General features: G+C 34.7%; 1 protein-coding gene across 3 annotated transcripts in view; it reads left to right on the top strand.

Moving 5' to 3' along the window:
* Nucleotides 1–13,710, top strand: part of LOC136036935 (elongator complex protein 1-like) — a 182,043-nt gene that overhangs the window by 81,790 nt on the left and 86,543 nt on the right. For all 3 annotated transcript variants that reach the window (XM_065719323.1, XM_065719322.1, XM_065719324.1), the window contains 2 exons: nt 1,590–1,783; nt 8,666–8,781. In XM_065719323.1, coding sequence (XP_065575395.1) covers nt 1,590–1,783; nt 8,666–8,781 — 310 coding nt within the window. The remainder of the gene's footprint in view (nt 1–1,589; nt 1,784–8,665; nt 8,782–13,710) is intronic.

Genomic DNA, 13,710 nt, shown 5'->3' with positions numbered 1-13,710 from the left:
CTGTCCCTGCTGAATCAGATTTGATTGTTTTCACAACTATGAGAATTTCGTCTCCAGTACACGGCTGAAATTCAATTTGACTTCCAGCCTCTATTATCCACGAATTCATAGTCCAGGAAATCATCCTTGGAATTCATCCGCCATTCCGCCTGTATATTTTGGCCATTAATTGAAAAATCATTAGATCATTAATAATCAAAAATCAAAAGATCATTAATAACCTTCAAGTACCTTTAGTGTTATCCTTATTTAAACTCAGTTGTTTAACAAAGTATTCTTTATTAGCTTTTCTACTCATCGAGTTCACTTTATTGTGTATTTTTTGGAATTCTTCCAGTTTTTCGGCACACTCAATATTCAAGTAATTCACATACAATTGATTTATTAAATCTTACCGTTCAATAATTTTCGTAGTTATCTCCATTTGCCTTCCGCGCAAAGTTTGGACCTTTGAACCCATATGATTACAGTTGAAAATCAATGACTCGGTTTTTGTCTTTTAACTCCAAGAATCTGTATCTCGAAAGCTACTTTTTCCCGACCTTGTCCTCTTTATTTCTGGTTCTTATATTTCTTATATCTTATATTTCTGAGCTGAAGTCGAAAAAAGTAGCTGAAGTCGAAATAAAGTAAATACTTTCAAGTTGAACACTGTTATGCCCGTCCAATTTGTTGGTATTTTATTTCACTGTGCTCCAAGTTTAATATTTTGTTTGTATCCTAAAGTCTCCTTCCTTTAATTTTTTTATAGAGGCAAAAGTTTTCACGGCGTTGTTATGGCGCTAATTTGAGCCAATCAGACATTTAAGAGAATTTTCTCATTGGCTGATATAAATCAGAATATTCACAAAACATTCTGATTGGCTCAAATTACTGCTAGCTAAATACCGGTATTAGTTAAATTTCATTTTCAATGGGGGATTTCCCTAAAGATGGCAACCATTGAAGAGCCGAAAATCAAAACAATATCATTAGTTGGCTGGAAAACACTTCTGGCCAGTCGTTGAGCGGAAAAACATGGGTATGTTAGATTGCATGCTTGCTTGCAACAGACTAGAGCGTTTTCACCTGACCTAGCGTCTGAAATTCAGATATTTTGTGAGAATTTGTTTATCTATAAGCTCCCTAGACTCACACACTGAAGTATTTTCGTCAAAAACCGGGAGGGCGGGCAAAGTTAATGGCAATTTTTCAATTTAAAGTGAAAATGACAGTAAAAAGAAATGAACCATATAGTACCATAAAGGCAAAGATTTACTAAAGAAAACTGACCTCTTTCTCTGGGTGCTTGAATTATGCAGATTTATCTTAGTTTTGACAAGATTTTTTGCAGAAACCAAGTTTTAGGAGGGGGAGGGGGGCAAACTGGAGTCTCTGAGGGCAAACTGGGGTCTACTCTGGACAAACTGGGTTCTGCAGGGGAAAACTTGGGTTTGGAGGGGGCAGTTGCCTCCCTACCCCATAGCAAATTACGCCCCCGGATTCACAGCTGGTAGGATTGGGTCGCAATCTAAAGATTTTCTATTTGTGCTTCATCTTCTGTGCTCTACCTTGAACCGATTTTGTTCATTTATTTTTGGAAATTTTAGGTATGTGACATTAAATGGAACAATGAGTCAAATATTTTGTCCCTTTATTGTCAAAGAAAGGTGAACGATCATCTCCAATTTTGTGTTCAACTATGGGTTTCTAGCAACTACCATTGGTATTTAAAACAAGAACTGAACTATGACAAAGGGGTGTCTATTGACACTTTCTTTTGGGATTCCGTCAAACCTTTCAGGTAATTTTTTTGTAATTCTAAAATTACCAAAGACAGTGGAAATGAAATCTGATTGTTTGAAACGTTAAGTCGAACATTAAACAGACAACACATATCTTTAAAAAACTAGGAAAAATCGGCATTTTAATTTAAAATTGAAAAATTCTATTTGCTGTTTTTGGTAGCAGCAGGTGCCAACTTCCGCAGAAAAATGTGGGTGAAAGATCAGCAACAGCAAGCTAACAACATATGGCATTAAAGAACTTAAAAATATGTAGCTTTCTTTTGAAGATGTAGCTGTTAATATAGCTGTAGCTGTCGATGCGGCATTAAAGAACCTAAAAATATGTAGCTTTCTTTTGAAGATGTAGCTCTCAATGTAGCTGCAGGTTTAGCTATCAATACGGCATTAAAGAGCCTAAAAATGTGTAGCTTCCTTTTGAAGGTGTAGCTGTTAATATAGCTGTAGCTGTCGATGCGACATTAAAGAACCAAAAAATATGTAGCTTTCTTTTGAAGATGCAGCTCTTGATGTAGCTGCAGGTTTAGCTATCAATATGGCATTAAAGAACCTAAAAATGTGTAGCTTCCTTTTGAAGGTATAGCTGTTAATATAGCTGCAGCTGTCGATGTGTCATTAAAGAACCTAAAAATGTGTAGCTTCCTTTTGAAGGTGTAGCTGTTAATATAGCTGTAGCTGTCGATGCGGCATTAAAGAACCTAAAAATTTGTAGCTTCCTTTTGAAGGTGTAGCTGTTAATATAGCTTTAGCTGTCGATGCGGCATTAAAGAACCAAAAAATATGTAGCTTTCTTTTGAAGATGCAGCTCTCGATGAAGCTGCAGGTTTAGCTATCAATACGGCATTAAAGAACCTAAAAATGTGAAGCTCCTTTTGAAGGTGTAGCTGTTAATATAGCTATAGCTGTCGATGTGGCATTAAAGAACCTAAAAATTTGTAGCTTCCTTTTGAAGTTGTAGCTGTTAATATAGCTTTAGCTGTCGATGCGGCATTAAAGAACCAAAAAATATGTAGCTTTCTTTTGAAGATGCAGCTCTCGATGAAGCTGCAGGTTTAGCTATCAATACGGCATTAAAGAACCTAAAAATGTGAAGCTTCCTTTTGAAGGTGTAGCTGTTAATATAGCTGTAGCTGTCGATGTGGCATTAAAGAACCTAAAAATTTGTAGCTTCCTTTTGAAGGTGTAGCTGTTAATATAGCTTTAGCTGTCGATGCGGCATTAAAGAACCAAAAAATATGTAGCTTTCTTTTGAAGATGCAGCTCTCGATGTAGCTGCAGGTTTAGCTATCAATACAGCATTAAAGAACCTAAAAATGTGTAGCTGCCTTTTTAAGGTGTAGCTGTTAATATAGCTATAGCTGTCGATGTGGCATTAAAGAACCTAAAAATTTGTAGCTTCCTTTTGAAGGTGTAGCTGTTAATATAGCTTTAGCTGTCGATGCGGCATTAAAGAACCAAAAAATATGTAGCTTTCTTTTGAAGATGCAGCTCTCGATGAAGCTGCAGGTTTAGCTATCAATACGGCATTAAAGAGCCTAAAAATGTGTAGCTTCCTTTTGAAGGTGTAGCTGTGAATATAGCTGTAGCTGTCGATGTGGCATTAAAGAGCCTAAAAATGTGTAGCTTCCTTTTGAAGGTGTAGCTGTTAATATAGCTTTAGCTGTCGATGCGGCATTAAAGAACCAAAAAATATGTAGCTTTCTTTTGAAGATGCAGCTCTCGATGAAGCTGCAGGTTTAGCTATCAATACGGCATTAAAGAACCTAAAAATGTGAAGCTTCCTTTTGAAGGTGTAGCTGTTAATATAGCTATAGCTGTCGATGTGGCATTAAAGAACCTAAAAATTTGTAGCTTCCTTTTGAAGGTGTAGCTGTTAATATAGCTTTAGCTGTCGATGCGGCATTAAAGAACCAAAAAATATGTAGCTTTCTTTTGAAGATGCAGCTCTCGATGAAGCTGCAGGTTTAGCTATCAATACGGCATTAAAGAACCTAAAAATGTGAAGCTTCCTTTTGAAGGTGTAGCTGTTAATATAGCTATAGCTGTCGATGTGGCATTAAAGAACCTAAAAATTTGTAGCTTCCTTTTGAAGGTGTAGCTGTTAATATAGCTTTAGCTGTCGATGCGGCATTAAAGAACCAAAAAATATGTAGCTTTCTTTTGAAGATGCAGCTCTCGATGAAGCTGCAGGTTTAGCTATCAATACGGCATTAAAGAACCTAAAAATGTGAAGCTTCCTTTTGAAGGTGTAGCTGTTAATATAGCTGTAGCTGTCGATGTGTCATTAAAGAACCTAAAAATGTGTAGCTTCCTTTTGAAGGTGTTAATATAGCTGTAGCTGTCGATGTGGCATTAAAGAACCTAAAAATATGTAGGTTTCTTTTGAAGATGTAGCTCTCAATGTAGCTGCAGGTTTAGCTATCAATACGGCATTAAAGAGCCTAAAAATGTGTAGCTTCCTTTTGAAGGTGTAGCTGTGAATATAGCTGTAGCTGTCGATGTGGCATTAAAGAGCCTAAAAATGTGTAGCTTCCTTTTGAAGGTGTAGCTGTTAATATAGCTGTAGCTGTCGATGTGGCATTAAAGAACCTAAAAATGTGTAGCTTCCTTTTAAAGGTGTAACTGTTAATAGCAATCAGTACATTGTTAATACTTGGATTATAGATGAAGAACAATGTCAAATTTAACTAATTAGTTCCGCTTTTTTATTTTCACAGTTCAACGTGGAAATGCTGACAAAAATGCGGGAATGCCCCAAAAAGCTCATAATTTTTAACCGCCAAAAGAAATATCTTAGCAAATCGCAATTTTCAGGTACAATTTGCCGTAAGATGGGTTGAGGGTGCAAAAAAAACCTTTTTATTTTGCTTTCCTTTCTGCTTCAAGGCTTCGGCCTATGATCCCTCTGAAATTTTCATTATAGGGTTTTTCTGTAGTTTATCCCACTCACACAAAATGCGTCCCCCCCCCCCTTCCAAATTGTCTTACCAGTGTAACTATGATAATTCATTCTCTATATAGACAATTTACTATGAAGTCTTGACGTAAACAGATACGTAAATGACACAAGAAAAATGCATTTTTTTTCACGAAATTGTGGAAAAGCCTATGGCTTAATTGTTTCAACGTAAGGCACTTTTTTCCATTCGATAGCTAAATTTCAGCTACTCCCATCTGTTGAGTTATATTTGTGAATTTTTCTTTGTATTTCTTCGTTGCAAATATGTTAAAAATATGGAAAATAGGAAAGTCATTCTATTTTGTCTACAAGTTTCGATCTTTCTTTAAGGAAAGGTCAATGTACTATCAGATATCTGGCTTGGAAAATGATAGATCTGAAACTAATATCCAATTATGTGCTTGTTTTTTTTTTTTTCGTTTGGGCGAGTTACAGATTTAGACTTGTCAGGAGATTTCATTTTTCAAAGGAACATAAGCCTCAGCAATAAACTTTTTCCATTTTCCTGTCAGATTGGTAAGAACAAAAGCAAAGCCATAGAATAAAATGGAGAAACAGCAAAAAATATGGATACTAAGGTCGAAAATTTGCTTCAGCAAAAAGTAACAGTAAATAAGTATTTCTTTTGCTTCAACAAAAGAAAAAGTTATTTACCCTTCTCGATGTTTCACATTCCGTTAAAATTGTCAATTTTTTTTAGGACTATTCTCGCTTTCCACTTCATATTGTTCATTTAAACGACTGCATATTAAAGAAAAAGCTGTTCAAACACCTGGCCTAATCCTACTTTTTCTGGCTGTAACCAAAGAAGATTTAGCGTGTTTAGGTTACGGATGGGGGATGATGGGGGAAACTTTTACTTTTTGGCAAACGAGATCGGGCTTATCAAAACACTATATAAACACTATCAAAAGATATAAGCCTGATCATTTATTTGATTCAACTCCTGACATCTCTAATTTAGAACAAATATCCCAAGTCATTAGATGTGTAGATGTTTACTCTATCAATAAAAATTTCTGTTAAAGAATCTTTTTTGGGTTTTACTGAAATACATGCTAAAGATACGGCCTCCATCAAATATACAGTCATTAAAGAAACTAAGTTCAAATGGGATTTTATTAATAGACTACAGATCACAATGTCACAATAATGCTGCTATGATGGCAGATCACACATCTGGCATTCAAAATTAAAAGTGTAGAAAAGTAAAGTATTGTTTCTAAATTGTGATAATTGGAGGGGAACACATGAGGGAAAGGGACAAAAGAACAAAAAGATAAATAATTCAAAGGAAATGTTGTCAAGAAATGGTTCAGGTGTTCCATTGTCCTAACACATCCGAATTTTTTTTTTGGAATTTACCTTCCTATCTGTTTTTTAAAAGAGACAGAGGTAAGAAAGATATATTAATTAGAAAAAAAGAAAAAAATATATGTAAACACGTTCTGCTTACCAGGAAAAGCAATGAAGCTTGAAAGGGAAGGCGGCTATTCACTGACAATCAGTCATTAAAAAAACTGATAAACACTAGAAAAAAAAAACTGAAAAATTATAATGTCAATACGTTGAAAATTTAGAGTTGGCAATTAACCAAATATTCCAGAGATAAATACTTCGCCTCTGAAATGAAAGCAGGGAGATTCAAAGCATCCTTTGGATGTTTAAGCAAAATGTTCAAAAAATGATAACCACACTTACGAATTGAACGAGGTGGTAAATGGACTAAGCAAAATCAAAGAACCAGCCAAATATTCTATTTGACAATTTCAGCTGTGCTGAAGACAAGCTTTACTGAGTCCCTTTTCAAGCTTGAAATATAAATTAGATTAATAAATAATTTTTTTTTTTGAAATTTTTTTCCATAATTTTAATAAAACATTTACTTTTTTTTTTAATTGGATCTAAACTTGCTAAAATAGGAAAATAGTCCCTCTTTCGACAATTATGAACTAATACTCAAATTATTTTCAGTCTTCAAAACCACACACCAGATTTCAAAATTTAATTCGATAGATATATGGGACTGAATCACGGCTAACCCCCCAACAAAGAGCAGAGCTCGTAAGGTTCGGTGTGTAAGTAATGGGACATAGACAAAACGGAACATCTCGTCATAATAATAGTAATAATAGCAAAATTGCAAAAAACTTAATTAACAAAAAATATCAATAACAACAAAAACCTTGAAAACAAGGAATAAAAGAAAGGAAGGAAGAAAGGCAATGCTGGACAGGAAAGAAATGCTGGGCAAGAGGGGCATTGATAACCATCCCATTGCGGAGACAAAAACAAAACACATAAAGGAAAAAAAAAAAAAAAAAAAATTCAATCATTAAAGGTAAATAAAAAAAACATTAAAACAATCTTTAATAATTATTTCTTTAAATATAGCTGAGATTTTTGGGATTGATCAATCTATGTTTTATCAAGAGCAAATAACAACATAGTGAAAATTGCTGGAGGAACATAAACCTTAAAAGAAAGTAATAATGTAAATTTGTAACTCCTAGATTCGTTTATTGAAATAGAAAACATTACAGTATTGAAATTGTGCGCTAATATTTTTGATATCTAGAATATATAATATTAGCAAATAAAGCTATTATTGTTTCTTCTTTTTTTGAAACAAAGAAAAGAAGTAGCCCTTTTACGACTGCAAATTTGAAGCCCGAAATCCTAAATCGGAAGCTAGCCTCACTTCCAGAGTCAAACGATCACCGAAATCAAGTATACTCTTTCACTAGGGGGATTGAGCTTAATTTATTCCCTACGTGCGATGATGATAAAATCGTCATATACTTGAAAGCGGAATGTTCGACCAAGACCTGAAGCAAGAAGCTTAGAAGAAGTTGGTTTCTGGTTTAAAGTTACTGCTAGAAGGGCTAAAAATAAAACCATGATTTGCAAGTTTTATGTAGGAAAATTCTGATGTTTTTAGGGCAGTACCACACTTTCGTCAGTGTTGCCAAGTTGAACTGAGAAAACGAAATGCAAAACTAATTAGCTGAATTTGCCAACACTTTTCGTCTATAGAAGTTGAAACGCTGACGATCAGTTGGTTACAAATGACAACAACGTGTTGAAAGGAAAGCCGAATTTTCTAAAGCTCCTTGACGCTATATGCTTTTAACTTATTTTTGGTGATTTTTCGTTAGTTTTTATTTTTTTTTTGTTTCCGCTTCCACTACGTGCTCAGTATAATTTTTTATAGTTAGCCTAACGACCTGTCTAATACTCTGTCATAAGTGCAACCTTTTAAAAGCAGTATAAAGGGGACTAGCAGTACGCACAAAATTTATGCGGTATTCAGTACATTATTTTGCTTCTGTCCCTGTCATTATTTCTTCCCTTTTCCCCCTACTTTCTTTTTTCTCTTTTTTTTCCATCATGTTTATTTTGGTATTTGTTCATCAAAATCTCTGATATTTCTTATATTTAATTTTATATACTTACTAGGTAATACCCCACGAACCGGTCTCAAGCCTATGCATAGAACAGCAAGGTTCTTCCTGTTGGTAAATGTTTAGTTGATGTTCACTACATACAACTAGGAAATCAGAATACTCATTTATGTGCTAGCATTAAGTACCTTGGTTTTCCAATAGAGATAGCGTGAAATTTTTATTCTGTCTCCGTTTTTCTTCTGTCCCTCTCATTATTTCTTCCCTTTCCTCCTACGTTCTTTTTTCTCTTTTTGTCTTTTTTCATCATTTATTTTGGTATGTGTTCATCAAAATTTCTTATATTTATTCAGGGCTGGTTTCCTTCCAGCCCTTTGAGCGCTATTCTTGAAGGGAGATCATTTATTTTTCTGTGTATTTTAATTATGTGTTTGCTTTCTTAATTTTTTCTTCCGTCAAATTTGGTGTATAATGTTCCAAATGTTCTAAATATAGAATTATAAATGAACTTTTTATAGGCTGCACGTAGTTCTGTCTACTGGTGAATATATACAATATAATTTTCGATTTTCTGTTATCAAAAGCTACGGTCTCGATGTGAAGGACCTTGCTAATGTATATGTAGTCGATGGAGGTAAGTGGACGTTAATCATTCGTGTATTATAACGTTGTTGAAGAGGCTATTTCAGTTTTTCTTTCAAGCAAGGAGAGGTGGAGGGGGGAGGGGTGTGCCAGAAATAATGAACCCACAAACAGTTCAGCATCTTTTCTTTTGTTTGGCAAGTGCTTGAACTACCAAGGACATAAAATAGAAATTTTTTTTGCCCCTGGACCCATCTTAGGTCTATTCGCACCGATTTTTGTGGTTTTTCTTTTGGTTCTTTTAAAATTATAAAGTTTTTAGGACAGTAACACATTTTTAAGTCAGTGTTGTCTTGTTGAATCGTGAAAATAAATAAGCATAACTAATCGCAGCATATGAATAAATGCAACAACATAACTAAACGTAACATATAAAGAAAAAGACAAAAAAGAAAATAAAAAACACAAAAACAAGAAACAAATAAATATAATGCATATTCGGGCATATAAATACCAATTAATTGTTAGGAAAAGGAAATTGTTAATAATTATCAGGATCCTACTATTGAGGAAATTAAAGGCCACCAGAAAAACGTTTGTTTTGTTAGTCACTAATTAGTCACGTTTTTTAAATTTTATAATAACAGTAATACGTGTTGTTTACTTATATATGATTTCTATGTTCTGACGTAGCCTTGATTCCCGAAGAAGAGACTGTGGCAAATATGACATATTAGTCGTATGAATAACTAATTAGTCATATTTAGCAACGTTTTTCGTCCGTAAAACTCAAATGTAATTTCTTAGACCTCTCTACTTTTACATTTAAAGAATTTAAGAAAGAAAAATACGGGTAAAATCTATATAAAACAGTGGAAAAAAAATTAGATAATAAAAATTACGGGCCTTTATCAAGGGGAATTTTTTTTTTTTTAATGAAATTAAACGCAACCTATAAAGAAAAAAAAATGACACAAAAAAACCAAACAAATAAATAGAAAAGACATCTTAATGAGATTCTTATTAAGATATGAGTTTTATTTATTTGTTTGTTGTTGTTGTTTTTTTGTCTTTTTCTTTATATGTTAGGTTTAATTGAATTTTTTTCCGTTGATAACGGCTCCCGGACGCGGAGTCAAAATGTTCTGATTTTTATTATCTAAATTTTGTTGTTTTTTTTATTGTTTTATTTAAAAGTATACCCGTTTTTTTCTTTTAAATTTTGTAATAAATTCAAACATTGACAGTTTGTTGATTCCCAAAGACAGTCACAACACCTTTGGATGTTGTAATGCGTTATTCGTATCCTAAAGTTCCTAGCTTTCTTTTCGAATATTTACTCTTACCTACCTCCGTGAAAGTGGACTTTCAGCGCTTCTGCAGATCAAGTCAAAAGCCAGAAATAATTTGGTCAATCATATCGTTAATATCATTGACAGTCAATATGACACAAGATTATTCTTGGCGAAAATTCAACCAAAAACAATAGCTCTTGCTGAGCTGATACAACGTTAATTATCAAATTAAAAGTATTACCATTTTTGTGAGGTATGATATTAAATTATTCAAGATGAAAATATTACGTCCAAGATGACGGTTTTCCTTGACAAGACTCAACCAAGAATTATAACACTTGCTGAGCAGATACAACCTCAATTGTCAAATAAAAAGTATCACCATTTTTGTGAGGTACTCTAATAAATTGCTCAAGATGAAAATATTACGTTCAAGATGGCACGAGGTTGCCCTTGCTGACCAGATACAACCTCAATTGTCAAATTGAAAGTATTACAATTATTTTGAAGTACGATAATATATTTTTCAAGATGAAAATATTACGTTGAAAATGACACAAAGTTGTCCTTGACAAAAATTCAACCAAAACTGATAACACTTGCTGAGCAGATACAGCTTCAATTGTCTGATTAAAATATCACAATTTTGTGACGTACGGCAATATCTATATATATAAAAATAAGTTGTCTGTCTGTCTGTGGATCAGGTGACGTCATGTTTCTGTGTCGGCTGACGTCATGAAATTAGTTGTCGTCATTTTTGCTTTGACGGTGACGTCATTCAAGATATTTAAGACATATGTTCACGTAGAAATCTATTAATGTTTAAGATTACAATGACTGATGAACTTACCATGGCAAAAGCCGATGAAGATGCTCAAAGAGTCTATGCCAAAAAACTTGTTTTTTTTCCCATGGACAATTGTACGTTGCATGTTCGAGGGTCGGTAAACCTGACAATCTATTTATATGCAGCGACAATTGGACAGCGAAGAATGTTGTATATTCGCAAGTTTCACGCAGTTAATTTGTATTGTATCTATCTATCTATCTATCTATATAAAAACGAGTTGTGTGTATGCATGTTTGTTTGTTTGTAAAAAAAGCGTTTGCATATGACATCATTATTAGTGCATACAGCTTTGTATATGCACAGACAATGGGAAAGCCAAGAATGTTGTATATTCGCAATTTTTACGTAGTTTAACTCCTGCAGACGAAATGAATGCTTGCCTGAAAAATTCCAATTTATGGGCACACGTAAAAATATTAAAACTAACTACAAATATGCGTGTCCGATTGCAAAACGATGACTCTAGTCAAACATTTTCAGATCAATTGCTGGCAATTGGAAACGGAAAGCTCCCAGTAGTGGGAAAGCCAAAAATGTTGTATATTCGCAATTTTTACGTAATTTGAAACACGTATATAAATCTATCTATATTCACAGGTGGGACACAGGGACACAACTACAATGGCGCGTAACTAATATGGCGCGTAACGACTTACGTGCGCGGGGGGCTTGGGGGGGCGCGAAGCGCCCCACCAACTAGGTGTTGGGGTGGCGCGAAGCGCCACCCCAACAGCTAGTATCTATATATATAAAAATAAGTTGTCTGTCTGTGGATCAGGTGACGTCATGTTTCTGTGTCGACTGACGTCATGAAGTTAGTTGTCGTCATTTTTGCTATGACGGTGACGTCATTAAAGATATTTAAGACATATATGTTCACGTAAAAATCTATTAATGTTTAAGTTTAAAATAACTGATGAACTTACAATGGCAAAAGCCGATGAAGATGCTCAAAGAGTCTATGCCAAAAAACTTGCTGCTGATAGAGAAAGTCAGAAAAGAAAGCGTGCCGAAGAATCAAAAGAACAGCAAGAAAACAGGCTTGAGGCTAAAGAACGCAAAACCGCGTAGTTAGATGAAGATCCACCTGGACAGCGAGAGTCAAAACATATCAAAACTGAAAATGATAGCGATGATGATTGGGTTTGGGATTTTGACTTGGATAAGGTCACCAATGCCTACCAGATTTTAGTTAAAAAAACAAAGGTTCGGCGATATGTATTTCATAGTGAAGCTGAAAAATAAAGAAGAAAAAGAAAACTGAAAAAAGAAAAAATGTAAAAAACTAAAAAATACTAAAAAGAAAAAACACTCAAAGAGAAATTACTGACCGGGACACAAATGACGACCGGGACAGAGGGAATATAAATAACGACCGGGACACTCAAAGAGAAATTACAGACTGGGATACCGGGACACAAATGACGACCGGGACACAGGGAATATAAATGACGACCAGGACACAGGTATTTAAGAATATCGTTCAAAGACAAATTTTCAATTGTAAGAAGACCGTTGAAAGAGAAATTTCTTATTGTAAAATGACTAAAGAACCTACAATGGCAACGGTACCACCATCGAAGTAGATAACCAGTGGGTTTACGGCCAACCTACCATCTTCAAAGATACCACGAATGGAAGACTCTACGCCGTTCACCCCAATCAACATGAATGCTTCTTTCTACGCCTGCTTTTGGTGAATGTACCCGGTCCGACATCCTTTGAGTATTTGAGAAATGTAAACGGTACTATACATGACACTTACCGTAGTGCATGCCAAGCTCTGAATTTATTGGAGAATGACCAACACTGGGATAACTGCATCAATGACGCGTGCGAAACGTCAACCCCAAGTCAAATTCGTGCACTTGCTCTCCATCAGCTCCTACAGAGCTATGGAAAAAACGTAAGTCAAAAATGTCCGAAGATATACTCCATCGAAAACAGTTAGAGACGTCAGATTTGACTTTTGATTTTACATCAGAAATTTATAACTACACTTTAGTTATTATAGAAGATTTGTGCGTACGTATGGCAAACAAACCTCTTCAGGATTTGGGAATGCCTTCACCTAACCGTATCGCTGCTGTTTCGACATGTGTAGAATTGGATCGTGAACAAAGTTACAGTACGAGTGATCTATTGTCGTATGTACAAAATAACATTTCCAAGTTAACGTCGGAACAAAAAGACATTTATGATACGATAGACTCAATTTCAGGACGTATACAACTACCTGCTGATTTCTGTAATTTAGTGACGTCCAAAAATGAATTGATTGAAAAAGTATTTCCGAATATTCTAAAAAATTATAAAAATAATAAATGGCTAAGTGAAAGAGCGATTCTCGCACCCAAAAATATAGACGTCCACGAAATCAATAATATTGTTTTGACCAAGATTCGAGACCAGGCAGTCCTTTGCAAGTCAGTCGACACAGTTTTGGAACCAAATGAAGCGGTTAATTATCCATCTGAATTTTTAAATTCCATAGATCTTTCAGGGTTTCCACCACACGTGCTACAACTAAAAATAGGCGTACCAATAATACTTTTAAGAAATATCAACCCACCAAAGCTTTGCAATGGCACGCGACTTGCCGTAAAAAAAAAACAATGGAAAACCTAATAGAGGCCACAATCTTGACAGGGCCTTTTGAGGGTGAGGCTGTTCTTATTCCTCGCATTCCCATGATTCCAGCGGATCTGCCTTCAATTTAAAAGATTGCAATTCCCAATTCGATTAGCATTTGCAATCACCATTAACAAAGCTCAAGGTCAATCATTAGAAAAATGTAGTATAGATCTTAATACTGATTGTTTTTCCCATGGAC

Source organism: Artemia franciscana, chromosome 16 (genome assembly GCF_032884065.1).
Source record: "Artemia franciscana chromosome 16, ASM3288406v1, whole genome shotgun sequence".
NCBI lineage: Eukaryota > Metazoa > Arthropoda > Branchiopoda > Anostraca > Artemiidae > Artemia > Artemia franciscana.
The sequence above is the reverse complement of the archived record's forward strand: the minus strand, read 5'-3'. Positions and strand labels throughout refer to the sequence as shown.